Source organism: Melitaea cinxia, chromosome 5 (genome assembly GCF_905220565.1).
Source record: "Melitaea cinxia chromosome 5, ilMelCinx1.1, whole genome shotgun sequence".
Taxonomy (NCBI): Eukaryota; Metazoa; Arthropoda; class Insecta; order Lepidoptera; family Nymphalidae; genus Melitaea; species Melitaea cinxia.
The window spans coordinates 4,679,269-4,693,906 of record NC_059398.1 but is presented as its reverse complement, the minus strand read 5'-3'; the positions used below and the strand labels follow the sequence as shown (position 1 = coordinate 4,693,906).

Sequence of the window (14,638 nt, the reverse complement as noted above, 5' to 3'; positions counted from 1 at the left end):
AAACAGACGTTCTTTCTTTTAATTACTTTTCTATCATAATCATCATTTTTCACGGCTACCGTACGTACGGCTCACCTAATGGTAACCGATTACCGTAGCCTATAGACAACTACAACACCAGAAGCATCACAAGCGCGTTCCCGATCCTACCCCCAATCCTGTCCCAGAAGCTCTGGTCACCTTACTCACCAACAGGAACCCAACACTGCTTAAAAGCAGTATTATTTAGCTGTGATCTTCTATAAGGTTGAGCAACTTACCTAGTTGGGCTGCTCCAGATTTTGAGCAGGATATTTTCTGCTGTACCCTACACCCTCCTCACGCCAGTTTATCGTAACTGTACATTTTTTTATTATTATTAGCACAACAATTCTGTGGATTTTGATTCATAGTTTCATAAGCAGTGACCTTTATAATATCGATTGCATCTACATATATATCCCTATCTTACAATCCAAGGTGTACAATTATAATCTTTTCTCGTTAAAAAAAAACCTAACTTTTAATCTAATAATTAAATCATAGGCAATTAGTTAAGCCTTTTAAAAATATTGATTGAGGTAAATGAATAAAAATACAGTTTATAACTTAAATATTTATTAAAAAAATATAAAAAATCAAACAATAATTATATAGCCCTTAATATACACATAATCCAAATAAGTTAGTCTAAATTTGGTTACCTATACCAATATAAGAAAAGATATAAAATAGGTAAAAAATTGTTTTGATATTATTTAAAAAATAATAATATATTTAACAAATATAAAAAGCTTACAGCACTTTTGTTTTAAGATTCTTTAGCAAGACTCCATTTTGTAAGGGACCTTTAAGAAACAATTCTACGGAAGTACCTTTTGCCTGGGGTTTTGGCTTTGTCATGTGTTAAAGTCTGAAAAATAATTTTTTGATAAGTCACTTTCTCTTTCATCTTTTCTCTTCTCATCTTTAATTTTTATTTTCTGATGAAAACAACAAAGGTACAAACATTACTACGGAATAGTTATTTTAAATATTGAAGCATCAGTAATTTTTTTTTTTAAATCACTTGCAAGTGCACAAGCATAAATATTTGACGTTAAAATTCACACTAGGTATATCTTTTTTTCCACATTGATTTTTAATTAAAATTATAGATGATTCTTAGGATATTAATGGTATAAAATATAATTATAGAAAAAGTACAATTCTTTTTTTTTGTGATACTAGTCCCATACTTCAAAATAAAATTAAGTTATTAGAAATATAAGTTAGAAGAAAAATACTTACAACAACACATTCATCATCCGTAAAAAGGTAATGTCTTCCACATTTTACACCTGTCTCAGGGATTACTGACAAAGTTTCAAGTTCATTATCATTTATAAGCTTTGTAACACTCTAAAAAGAAATAATTTTATTAATATAGAGTTTTTTATTTATTTTATTAAGATACATGTAAGAATATAAAATAAATTACTAATAATAAGATGCCACATAAACTCATTCGAGTTTTACCAGACATCAGTATTGTCGACATTATCATTAGGTAATCTGAGGTAATTAGGTACATAAAATATTCCTCTTAATGTTGAAGTCATTGACATCATTTTATTTTCAAAACATTTATTAATTATATTATAATTGTCACACATCAATCGGTTAAACGCTGTATGGCGATAGACCAACCAACCACTTTTTTTATTTAAATTTGTGATATGGTGTTAATTGTTATAATATACAATATATTATTAATAAAATATTTTTTTGGGTATCTTTTTAAGTTTTTTTGCTGGTAAAGATAAAGGAAGTTTTTTTATAAGATGTGATATTATATACAGTAATACCCCGGACTTACGCGATAGGTGAGACTGAGCGTTATCCGCGTAAGTCGAATTCGCGTAAGTCGGGGTACAGTTTTGCGGGGTATTTTTCGTAATTGATCTGACTGTCGATTCCCAAAAAACACAAAATCGTAACTTATGTACCTACGCGCCGATTCCGCACTACGCGTCTGTGCCTGTTGTAAACTGAACGAATAATAATACGGGTGGGGGGAGTCAAACAAAAAACGAATAGACGAGAAAATTAAATCGCGTAACTCCGAATTCGCGTAAGTCGAGGTAGCGTAAGTCGGGGTATTACTGTATTTATATATTTTTTTAGGTATCGCAGAGGAACCCATTTACGGGTGATATCTAGGACGCCCGGGTAGGCAGTCCTAGACCGTATGTCGGCTTCAGCACTCGGGGGTGCAATACCGATCAAACCCCTGCGGGAGCCTTCAGCCGCTTAAATTGGAGGGTTCCAGATCTGCAGGCAACAGGATCCCTCCAGCGACAGGCTGACCTTCTCTTCTCTTTTTCTTCTTCTTTGGCGAAAAGGCCAGACTTCTCCTCCATGGGGACTGTCCTGCTCACCTCTGAACAATCCCGACGACATCATGTCTAGCAGGACCGGGTTCCCATCCCAGCCCGACACGGGCACAGGGGCGTTACTGGAGGCGCATTAAGTAGCGCCTCCTACGCACCCCCGTTCGTGGCCTGCGGACGGAGGCCTCGTCGGCGGCCTTCTCTCTCATCCGCTAGTCATCCTCCTTCTGGGACATCACTGTTTCGCAGAAGGAGACCATCGCCGTCCAGGACTTGTCGTCGCCGAGCATCGCGGTATGTGATATTATATAGCTTAATTTTCCTTTACCGTACAAGTTATTGTATTTCGGTACCTAACAGTACAATAGTACAGTACAATATAGTTACTTTTTTGTTTGTCCTCAATACTTTTAAGGAGTCGTAAAAAAATTCCTCACTTAATAAGGTGTGCTTAATCTTATCATGTATAGGTATTATTTTACAATAGTCAAATCATTTGTGATAATAATTTTTGAATTTACTTTTAATTTTAATAGGTACGATTTCTGTTAAAATTCGTAGTTGTAATGTATAGATTTTATCTAAGTGCGTTTTGTACGTCCTGCCATAACTTGATAAACCATAAGATACACAAAGTATACTTTAATGAAGGGTAGATAATTAATTAATGAGTATGTAAAAATGTCATTATATACTAATGTTATAGAGAAGTAATAAAAAGTAATAATAAACGCTTCACACTCAACGGCCCCCAGTAGGATTTTCTAGTGTGTCGGGGGTCCAGAAAACACACACCCTGACCACAACAAACATCTGTATGGCCAATACAAATGTCTGTCGTGACCGGCGATCGAACCGTTGCTCCAACGCGTTGTCAAGTAGAAGTAAGATTTGGTTTTTGTTTTTTTATGTTGGTAATGAATAAACTCAAAACCTACTGGAGGGATTAAAAAAAATTCTATCACCAGTAGAATGATATGTTATCTCTGAGTAAGATAAGCTATCTATAGTAAGATAAGTATATCTTGACACGAAAAAAAGTAACGAAACTTTGAGCATTCAATGTGGGCAAAGCCTCGGCAGAAATTAAATATATTATAAAGTTCTTGATGTCTGAAGAAGTAAAGATAATTCCTTTAAGGATATACAAGTTAAAGAGGAACTGGCATAGGAGAGGTTGCAATGGATTGCACAATAATTACCACTACATGTGTTTTCAAACGTTAATAAACTACAAATATTATACTATTGAAAAGTTTGTTTGTTTATACATGACGACCCGTTGGCGCAACAGGTTAACGCACTGGCTGTTGCGCCAGCGGTCGCGGGTTCGGTTCCCGCTCACGACAGACATTTATATCGACCATATAGATGTTAGTCGTGGTCTGGGCGTTGTGCTTGTGTATTGTATGTGTTTTCGGACCTCCAGCACAGGAGAAAATCCTACTAGGGGCCGTTGAGTGTAAAGCGTTTATTAATTCTTAATTAATACTTATACACGTTTTTCTCGAAAACTACTGGTTTGAACTGAAAAATTCTTTTTGTGTTGGTTAGCCCATTTACTGAGGAAGGGTATAGGTTATTTTTTTCTCAAATTAACGTGAGTGAAACCTCGGGGTAAAGCTAGTAAGATATAAACCTTCCTCTCCATTCTGCTTATTGGTAACAAACTATTCAGTACTATTTTGAGTTTATTGTGAATAGACGATGTACTGGAATTTCTTTTTTAAGCTATGAGCGATGGGACATTTACCATTTTTATCATTTGTCATTTTGAGTTCACATTTATGTACTATTGCAGTATTCATTCATTGTCACTTTAATTGTAGTTTTTTTTTTGTTTGAGGAGTTTTAGTCCATAAGGAGTACGCCACTCTATAGAAACATCACACATTTCTAGGTCGTCATCGCACAACATGTTTACAATCGTGCACAATAGTTTAGCTGGTTCTGAGAGATCATAAGTTTAAGTAATTGTTCTGTGTTTTCATTTAATTACTTACTATTGTAATAAGATTTAAAAAAAAAGTATAAGTACCTTAATAATTGTGCTAGGCATGTGTTCTTCATACTCCTCACCTAGTTTAAATTTCACTTCAACTGTCCGTAGCAATGATGAATTTTTAATTGTCATATTTTCACCATCCATCGTTATTTCCATCACTGGGGATGACATTGCCATCATCTTTCTTCCCATAAATGGTACACCTTAACATAATATATAATATAATTTAAATTGTGACTAAAATATTTTTGTGCCTATAATAAGAAAATAAATGCATCTTACCAACTGCTATAAAGTAATCATCTATATTTTCATTCTTATAATGTTGGTATTTTCCAGGAATTGAAGGCATTTTCTCTTATGTTTATATAACGTTTAACCTAAAATACATAGAATAATAATTAACACACCAATTTAATTACTAATTTTATGAAGTCAAAACATAGCAAGATGAGTTTTATGGTGTAATGTTATTAAAATACTTTACTTTTTTTATTTTACAACAAGACTGAGTTATTCTTGCTATTACATGGAATACTAAAATACAAGTTCAATTATCTGGCAGTACATAATGGCAGTACTCAGTTTTAATCAATATTGCAAGATAACATGCATTATCATTTATAAGTTACTCACGTACAAAGATTACGCAGATGAAAGATGTGTAATATCCAAATATAGGTAACAAATTAAGCCATCTTATCAACTTTATTAATATTCTTAGAACAAATTATAGCGATTAGTACAATTAAGTGAAACAAAAACGAAGACACTAAGACAGTACACGCATATACACTATAAAAGTATAAAAATCTTAATTTACACGTAGGTAACTAACTCACCCGTAAATAATTTTAGGCAATTAGAGTTTTCAAACAAAACAATGGTAATAGGTATATAACTTTATTTACGCAAATGACAAACAGATTGCCTATTTACTTAAAAATAATTTTGTTATATTTTTTATTAAAAATTAGTACATAAAAGAATACAAATCACTTAAATAAAACGAAATGCAGAATGATAGTCCAATCCAAATAATTTTAATATTTTTTTTATTTATTATAAATCCGAGTTCAAATATTATTTTGACATAGATCTTGACGACTCTTGTCTTTGGGCATTTATTATTCTTATAATAATTGTGTCAAGAGTCAAGACAAGACTAAGGCCGCGTTCCATTAAGCGTCCTCAATGCCCACAATGCTCGCAAAGCCCATTGACTGGCATTGACCATTCTATCGTTCCACCTAAGGCCCGTGGTAGTCACGAGCGATCGTTCGACGTCATAGATGACTGCTGAAATTGGTGTTCCGCTAACATAAAAAACGCCGCGGGCGTTGTGGCCGAATTTATATAGCGCATATTTTGGCGCTGTCAAGTATCAGGTGTCAGCTGCGTGCTCGCTATATAGCGTCATGGTGAAAACGTGCAGTTATGGGGGTTGTGAGTGAATATTTCGCATGGATTGGAGTAAAACTAAATCCAACATGGATTCCCAGGAATTTATCGTTGCGTTTTTATAGAATCGAATGACATTCACAATTTGACATTGACAGTTGTTTTTCTAAAATTCCTGCTACGTTTTGATGAAAGCGAACTTTGACCCACATATATTTGGTGGGCGATGTGGTCACGAACAGTGACGTCATCTACGACGTCGAGTGATCGCTCGCGACGACCACGGGCCTTAGATGAAACGATAGAATGGGCGTTGCGGGCGTTGCGAACGCTTAGTGGATCGCAGACTTCATAAGAAATAAGGGATAATATTTCAGGCTTTTGTATTTTCCACGACAGCCTTTTAATTAAAAAAACATACATGGTAAAACTTGAAAATTCTTTCACTTGTCCCAAAAGTAAGTATAATAACTAAAATTAATAATGTTTCATTTCACGCATAACAAAAATTATACTAAATTATACTAAATTACAACGGTGAGCGGAAAAAAGCTGTGGCAAAAACGCAATGTATGCGAGCGAAACAACGTCATATAACCCGCCCTGTAAAAAATGCAGTGCAAAAGACTCCTAAAGCTGATAGAACTGTATTATTTTTAGGAGTATGGATTGTACTATGTGACGTGTGTGAGCGAGATGTGATTTGAGTGTTTTGATTTTATCAAAAATATAAAACTGATTTAAAAAGGATTCAATTAGTTTATTAAGAAATAGTTATTATTTTAAGTCTAATTTAGTTTTTGATAGTATTCCTAAAACTAAGTTAATTGACCTAAGGGATTCTTATATTCCTAAACAAGAAATTGTTGATGACTTACATTTAGTATTATTTCAAGTAAACTATACATGATAATATTGTAAAATGGGTGACAAGGAGGATTATTTGACTTCGTATCGAGTGTTCTTTGAAAATTTTGCGGCTACTGTGGATCCAGAAGATCAATTGCCCGTGAACATCGCGGGATACACAATTACAGAGGCGGAGTTACCGGGAGAAGTGATATACTGGACCACACAGTATCTAAGCGAAAAGTAAGTAATTTTTTATTTGGTAAAGTTTTATCACTACAGTTTTTAAGTATTTTAAATGAATTATTATTTGTTGCTCTTTAAAGAGTAATTGTTGTGACACAAAAAGCTTAGTACGTTGGTGATAATCATAACGACTTAAGTATTTTTTTTTTGCATTAAAATTATGCTTAAAACTAAAGATTGACAGCCCTATGATTGCCTACTAAAGCTAGGATGCGGTCCGAAGCTAACAGTATTTTTCTGTATTTATTATTATGTGTGTACCCAAAACCAGAGGTTTTGTTTGTCACTATTTCTTGTAAGGAAGACTTTTTTTGTATATATTTTACTCCATTTAATATATGGGATAACCATCCAACTGCTGGCTTTGGAATACACAGGCCGAAGACGGGCAGCAGCATCTCTGGTGTGACAAAGCCAGCCCTGCGGTCACCAACTCGCCTGCCCAGCGTGGTGACTATGGACAAAACACATCAGTTCACCCCATTTTTTGCGTGAACTTGTGGAGGCATATGTCAAGCAGTGAACTGCAATAGGCTGAAATGACGATGATAATGATTTATTTTACTCAGTTGACTAAGGAATTAGAAAAAACTGTATCCATACTCTTATGAAAACAGATTGTTATTTCTGTAAACTTCATTTTCATTGTTTCAATTCATTTAAAAAAATCATTAAAATTGTGTAACTTGCCTGCGTCTTCTTCTATGACATTTATATTGCTTAAATGAAGGTGGAAATAATTAATAAATTATTTTGTAAATATTAATAGTTGTTGTCTATTATTGGTTTTTTCTAGGTCAACTGTAATTTAATTTTTCTTTATAATATACTTAATTTAAATTTCAGAAATAATATGCTTGTAGAGATCGTGGTTTTCTAGCTTTTAAAAAAGTGAAAATTTATAATATCTAACCAAGTGTATTATCTGTTTACGGTGCGTATATAATGTTTATAGACACACCTTTTGTTACCTTAGTAGGGAATATCTAAAATTATTTATTGAACATTTTTCATAATACCCTTTTTCAAAAGTATAAAATCCTGCAATAGAAAAATGCAAAATCAATTTTTGATATGATATTCAAAAAATGTTTAGAATTCCTAATGTGAGGGTAACACAAAAATAAAATCGTACATATAGAAAAATGCAATTTAAAGAATATATAAATCTTAATCTTTATTTATTTAACCCCATGTAGTTGCATTTATACACTCTGTTAGGGCATTGACCATTGACAATAATATGGAATTTTTGTTCATTCAACAAGTATGTATTTGTTCAAGTGTGAGATGATAATTTTAGTTTTAGGTAATTGTAAAGCAGGTGTTAGCTAAGAAAACACTCAGCTACTTATGTACCCTAACTACTACGAGTGTTATGTATGTATGTGTGTTCCTTGCACAATATTTATCAGAGATTGTTTAGAAACACATATTACTCATTCTGGGTGTTGCTATCACAACCGCAGGTGACGCCTTCAATGCTTTGTCTATTTGCTAATTTATAGTGTTTTGTTGTGTGTGTAAGCACATTTCAAGACGAAACACATACATACACTGGACATAAATAATTGTTATTAATACATTTTCCGTGACGATTTTAACAGAAGGAAAATTTATTTCAAGCATCGTAAACAAATGCGTAAACTACATAAATATTATATGTTTTTCAATATTTGAACATGTATATTTATAATATAACTTTTATATTGGACAAAAGCGTCATTTTAAATGTAGTGTTCTTTTACATTAAAACATAACTCTATATATTTACGTACAAAACAATAGGTACCTACTTACGTAAATAGTGAACAGCAAACAAAACTTATCTAATCGTTGAAGTTAACTAGACTGAAAAGATTTTACGATTGTTTAAATAAATTTTTAATTACCTTTTACTTAATTTGATATGTGTATCTATCTTTTTTAGAAAGTTAAAATAATTTTTCCTCATAAAATTATAGAAGTAACATAACATGCGAATAATAGTTAAGTTACTTATTACGTAAATCATTATTTAAATGGACGATTCAGACTGTTTGATGATTATCTCTATTGTTTGTAACGCTGAAGGTATGAAAAAACTTGTAAAAATATTCAGGCAGATAGCACAGATGAAGTTGAAAGTGTTAGTATTGTACCTATGTAATTTACTGGATGCTCCATTAGGCTCAACTTATTCTGTAAGTCAGCCGAAATTGCGTGTTGCGACTTCGTGCATCATACCTTATTACATAAGATCTCACTACATTAATATACATAAGGTAATTGCAATCTGCACTTTTTCACTTTATGAGCTATTTTTTATCTCGTATCGTGAGTCATTGTTTATGTTATCTTATCGCTATTTGCATTGATGATAGAACGCTAAAACAACAAAGGAAAACACTACAATGGGTTAGTTGTGAATCGCATACAGCCACGAAATTTAATAGACTCGCCCAACAAGGTGTGGTCGTGTGAGAATATGTAATTACGCTGTTATGGAATTTCGCTTAATACTGTTTTAAGCAGGTTCAGTAGGTTACTTGATTACAGCAAATTGCAATATTTGCCGGTGTTAGGAATATCAGATAAGTTTATAGGTTTAACGTACTATTTCTCTTTGGTAGAAATTTGTATTGATTAGTTATACTTCGAACTGTAATAGATGCCTCATTAATTTAACTGAGGTAGGGCACAGCAGGAATTTCCTGCTCAAAATATAGAGCAACCCGACTGGGGTAGTACCTCGACCTTACAGAAGATCACAGCAAAATAATACTGTTTTCAAGCAGTATTGTGTTCCTGTTGGTGAGTAAGGTGACCAGAGCTCCTGGGGGGATTGGGGATTGGGTCGGCAACGCGCTTGCGATGCTTCTGGTGTTGCAGGTGTCTATAAGCTACGGTAATCGTTTACCATCAGGTGAGCCGTACGCTTGTTTGCCGACCTAGTGACATAAAAAAAAATAATAATATATATTCTTTATTGTACTTTAAAAAAATCATAATTACAAGTCATTTTTACAAAGAATGTTGGCAAGGGCGAACTTATCTCTGTAAGAGATCTCTACCAGTCTACCCATGGTGGTGAGAGAAGATTTTATCGCGGGACTCATAAGCGCATTTGTGATACAGTGAAAAAAAAAACTGAACAAAAAGTTAAAAAATAATAAAAAAAGCCATATACTTATTTTGCAATATATACATTCAAAATTAGTGATATAAAATACATATATACTTAAATACATACACAGTTAAATACGCACGCACGCACGCACGCACGCACGCACGCACGCACGCACGCACGCACGCACGCACGCACGCACGCACGCACGCACGCAGGCACGCACGCAGGCACGCACACACACAATTAAATGATTCCAAAGTTTTGCAGCGCGTATTGTGAATGAATAATAATAATAATAATAATCATATTTCTCTCTAGTATGGTAATAATTATAAGAACACAGATCAGAATACAGCTCTATATTCATAATATTTATAAACCGAAGTATATGTTTTGTTCACATGAAATAATTTAAAGTGGGTAAAATTAAAGATTAAAGAATTATCTTTGCAATAAAAATTGTTGTGTAGATTAGACATATAGATTGGTCGTATGAGGTCACACTAACACACTGACAATGAGGTCTTGTGATAAATGTAATATTTGTGATATCACACATCACTTCAGCCTATTGCAGTCCACTGCTGGACATAGGCCTCCACAAGCTCGCGTCAAAAATGGCGTGAACTCATGTGTGTTGCCAATAGTCACCACGCTGGGCAGGCGGGTTAGAGACCGCAGGGCTGGCTTTGTCGCACCGAAGACGCTGCTGCCCGTCTTCGGTCCGTGTATTTCAAAACCAGCAGTTGGATTTTTATTTCGTCATCGGGCGGCTTTTGAAGTTCCAAGGTGGTACTGGAACTGTGTTATCCCTTAGTCGCCTCTTACGACACCCACGGGAAGAGAGGGGATGACTATATTATTTACTGCCGTAACCACACAGCAATGTGATATATTAACAAGAAAGTTAGTAGAAATCATTACATTTGCCATTACCAATTTGGAGTGGTTCAAAAATACAATTTAACACAAAGCTCAATATATGCTTTACTATCTCTCAGTACTTAATATCACGAGAAAATCAATAAATTCGACACTGATGTTAATATTTGTTTACCGTTCGACGGCTATACAATCCAGAATTGAAATACAGTACGTATAGAAAACATCACGTTACAATAGTCAGTAGCGGAACAGTAGCCACAGATGAAACCACGAGTGTTTCTAGCCTTAAAACGTTTTTTACATCGACTTTTTATCTTAGTAAATGGATGATCTAGTTCTGTAGTTCAGATGTTTTGAACATTTTTGGAGGGTATTCTGTAGTTGATAGTAAAATGAAAGATCCCCCTTTTTTCTGCCGCGCATTACGATAAATTTACCGAATGAATTGAAATTAAACTTGGCACGATTTGAATTCATACTATGAGTTAGGACTTTTTATCTCGAAATTCAGTACGATTCCCTTGGAAGGTAAACCAAAATGTTTTTATTGCGAACGAAGTTCCGAATGCAGCTTTAGTGAATTAAAAATCAGATCATTTTAATTTTCTTATCGAAAGTCGAATCAAACATAAAATGTGATAAAGTTATGAATGTCATAAAATCAAATATTACATGCGTTTTCTTGATAAAATTGTACGACTTTTGGTGCTTTCATGAGATAAAATACCATATATATTATTATCTCCAGTTGTCCGACATTTAAATGTTACGTTTTTGACATCTTTTATTCGTGATCTCTCCAAATATTTTATTAGTATTTAGGCATCTTTTTTTGTAATAAAGATGTAATGATAAATGAAAACGGTTTTTGCTAGTAGTGTAGATGGGCAGTGTGTTTTATTAATCTTAAAATAAGTGTGATAAACTTGGCAATTCTAATGGCGAGGTCATTAATTAGGCACGCGCTTTGAAGGCGTGTCTTTATTTAGTTTCTTGATCTTACGTGAAATTTGTTGGACGACAATTTTATGATATTGTATGTCCAAAGTGGTAATCTTGTGACTCATAAATGATATCTAGGTAACAATCTTATCGAATGGTGTTGCTATTTGTCGATGTAGGTATACGTTTTTATTTCTATTTTATGCAGTATAAAAATATGTAGCTACTACTCAGACAAAAATAATATACAAGTAAAAATATAAGTTTCATCAAAAAATGAAGTAAAGACACTTCATGGCAACAAGTTAAATAAGCCTTAGGGAATAAGGAAGTGATAGGATTCAAAGTGCATATTAATAGGAGCAGCCTTTCTATACTAGCGACGGCGGATGTATTTATTTTTAGGTGACCTGCGGTGAAGTTGAAGAAGTAACAATAAGTTTTATTTATAAATATTGGCGTCTTTATGAAAATGCCCTTATGTCCGTTGCACAAATTGGCACGCGCGGGCGCGTGGGAAGTACGGATGCGATGATAACGTGACAGTCAATGGACTAATCACCTCTAAACTTTCACATTTGACATATAATTTAATGATAATTCTAGTTTGGTTGCAGGCTTCAAGTTCTGCAAAGCAAATTATAAGTACGATTATATTTAGTTTCTTGGTATTAAATAAGATGCTAAGGTAAATTATGGAGTGTAAAAATATTCGTAGAAGAGATTCATTTCTAAAATGCAACAAATACATCATTTTTTAAATAAATAATCACATATATAACGGTCTTGAGTCACATTTACATGAGCTCAATGTACTCAATTATTGAAATGATATCACAAGATACTGAGATGTACTTTACAATAGCTAAAGTGCCCTTGGAATAACATCATATCAGTTGCCAGGAGCGTTTGTTCTTAAAGTGTCAGGATTTCGTTAGATATTGTAGTGGCCGCCAGAGCACTGACCTTTTTATGTATCCTACAGACAGACGTATGCGTCCGCATTTTATTTCGTCAATGTACTATGGCCGTTTGGGGAACAGGGAAATTTAACACATGTTCCGCCTAAATAGGAGTGAATGGCCGCGCAGTTTATTTATTTTTTTGTTCGTCGTTGTGAATGCTGTGATGTAAACTACACAAACAGCAATGTTACCTGTGTTAGAATGGTATCGTTATAGGCGAAAATGTTTATCTGACTTCCATTTCTGCTGTCTGGTAATCGTTGTTGTCTTTATGTCAGATATAAACAAGCATAATGTGCATACGTGTTAGTAAACTAAGTATTGAAGATGGGTTTTCTTCTGTTGGTATAAAATCTTTCGTTTAATAAAAGAAAAATGACATTTAGTTGTTGTTGAGAGCTATTGTATAAATGGTAGTTTTGCATTTGTAACACGGTATATAAGATTTTATACAATTCGTTCAATACTCTCTGAGGTATAGGTACAGTAGTAAAAGTAAAGATTTAATTTATTTTGATAAATATCGAAACTATCCTAACCAGGAACTATACTGTATTCATTTGATTTTTTTTGGCATTGTTTATATTGTTACTCATTTGAATCACTGGTTCGGAGTCGTCAGGTTTACAATGGATAAAATCCACATAGATTTTAGAAATTAAAAGTTATGTATATAGGGGGTACTTTATATTCAGATTGAAGAAAGTAAGACTTAATTTGACAAAAATAAATTATTCAGTTAGGGCGTTTACGCGTGTAATTAGAATAATCTAATGTAAAGTAAGCTTTCTAATTAAAAGAGAGGCCTATAAATATTAAAACATAAAACTATCTACATGTAAATAAAGTATGAATACCGAGTTTGAATATAAGAATAAACAGTAATTATTAGAAGATAGTTTTTACTCGAGTAGGTACCAAATGGTAAGAGTAAAATTAATTTATTTTCCTCCCTACGAAAAAAAGTTCTAGTAACCACAATGGTCATATAGATTTGGGGGTTTTATATAGTATAAGATGTATTTTTAGCAATTTATAATAGGATTTTATTTTTAATTTTATTTAATGTCATTAACGTTTTAATTGCAGACAATGTCCTCTAACATTGATGGCACCACTGCAGCGGATCATACTTGATGAAGTACGCGTTGCATCTAAGAAGCATCCCAACGAATTTGGATTTAATTCTGATGATTCAGGTAAACACAAATACACAATTGTATAATTGAGGTATTTATCTTAATTAAAGTAAGATGATTAATTAAATGTATGTAAAAGCAGATACTTTAATTAATTAATTTATTTATTAAAGGATAAAAATTTGTTAATAAGTAATTTTATCAATAAGCAATCACTAATAAAATTTTAAAATGACAATATCGTTAATATGTATCAATTTCGATGTGCTAATCCAGTAACGATTCAGAAATTATACATGATAAAATACAATGCCAAAAGCACAAAAATTAAGGAAATTCCAAAAAAACAAAATAAAAAATGAAAAACAACACATTGAAGTCAAATACAATTATTAAATTACCACGTCAGTCCAAAATAAAATATTAAATTAAAAAATAAAATGAAAAGATACGTAAATTAATTAAAAAAAAAAAAAACTGTAAATCAATTGAAAAGTTACAAATTACATAGTTAGGTCCATAATACAACTTATATCATTACGAAGAGCTGGTGTGAGTTTATCCTATTTACCTATTTTATGCAATGGTCCGACGTATAATTTACTTTTTTTTGTTTATTAAAAAAACAATTTAAATGAACTATGGCCATTTTTAACCGACTTCCAAAAAAGGAGGAGGTTCTCAATTCGACTGTATTTTTTTTTAATGTATGTTACTTCAGAACTTTTGACTCGGTGAAGCGATTT

The 14,638-nt window shown here is 33.0% G+C and overlaps 2 protein-coding genes across 4 annotated transcripts in view; one reads left to right on the top strand and one right to left on the bottom strand.

Moving 5' to 3' along the window:
• Positions 1 to 580: 580 nt before the first annotated feature.
• On the bottom strand, positions 581 to 5,424 carry LOC123653426 (fatty acid-binding protein, adipocyte-like). 3 transcript variants are annotated; one of them, XM_045589421.1, is made up of 5 exons: positions 5,199 to 5,424; positions 4,639 to 4,736; positions 4,390 to 4,559; positions 1,270 to 1,380; positions 581 to 892 (listed from the first exon to the last, which is right to left on the bottom strand). In XM_045589421.1, the coding sequence occupies exons 2-5, from the start codon at positions 4,706 to 4,708 to the stop codon at positions 830 to 832; spliced, it is 414 nt and encodes a 137-aa protein (XP_045445377.1). In that variant the 5' UTR covers positions 4,709 to 4,736; positions 5,199 to 5,424; the 3' UTR covers positions 581 to 829. The 3 variants fall into 3 exon arrangements, with proteins under 3 accessions (XP_045445377.1, XP_045445378.1, XP_045445379.1); XM_045589422.1 differs by lacking the exon at positions 5,199 to 5,424 and adding an exon at positions 4,993 to 5,152; XM_045589423.1 differs by lacking the exon at positions 5,199 to 5,424 and adding an exon at positions 4,844 to 4,909.
• A 991-nt stretch (positions 5,425 to 6,415) lies between these two features.
• The window catches only part of LOC123653423 (protein phosphatase 1E-like), a 29,602-nt gene continuing 21,379 nt past the window's right edge, over positions 6,416 to 14,638 (top strand). Inside the window, exons 1-2 of the mRNA XM_045589418.1 lie at positions 6,416 to 6,849; positions 13,843 to 13,952. Coding sequence (XP_045445374.1) covers positions 6,680 to 6,849; positions 13,843 to 13,952 — 280 coding nt within the window. The 5' untranslated portion in view covers positions 6,416 to 6,679. The remainder of the gene's footprint in view (positions 6,850 to 13,842; positions 13,953 to 14,638) is intronic.

Bases quoted from the DNA above. Each gene is read 5' to 3' on its own strand.
- LOC123653426 (XM_045589421.1), bottom strand. From the start codon at position 4,708: ATGCCTTCAATTCCTGGAAAATACCAACATTATAAGAATGAAAATATA. The intron at 4,560-4,638 runs GTAAGATGCATT...TATTATGTTAAG, and splicing joins TGATTACTTTATAGCAGTTG to GTGTACCATTTATGGGAAGA. The intron at 893-1,269 runs GTAAGTATTTTT...ATTATTTTTCAG, and splicing joins CGGATGATGAATGTGTTGTT to ACTTTAACACATGACAAAGC.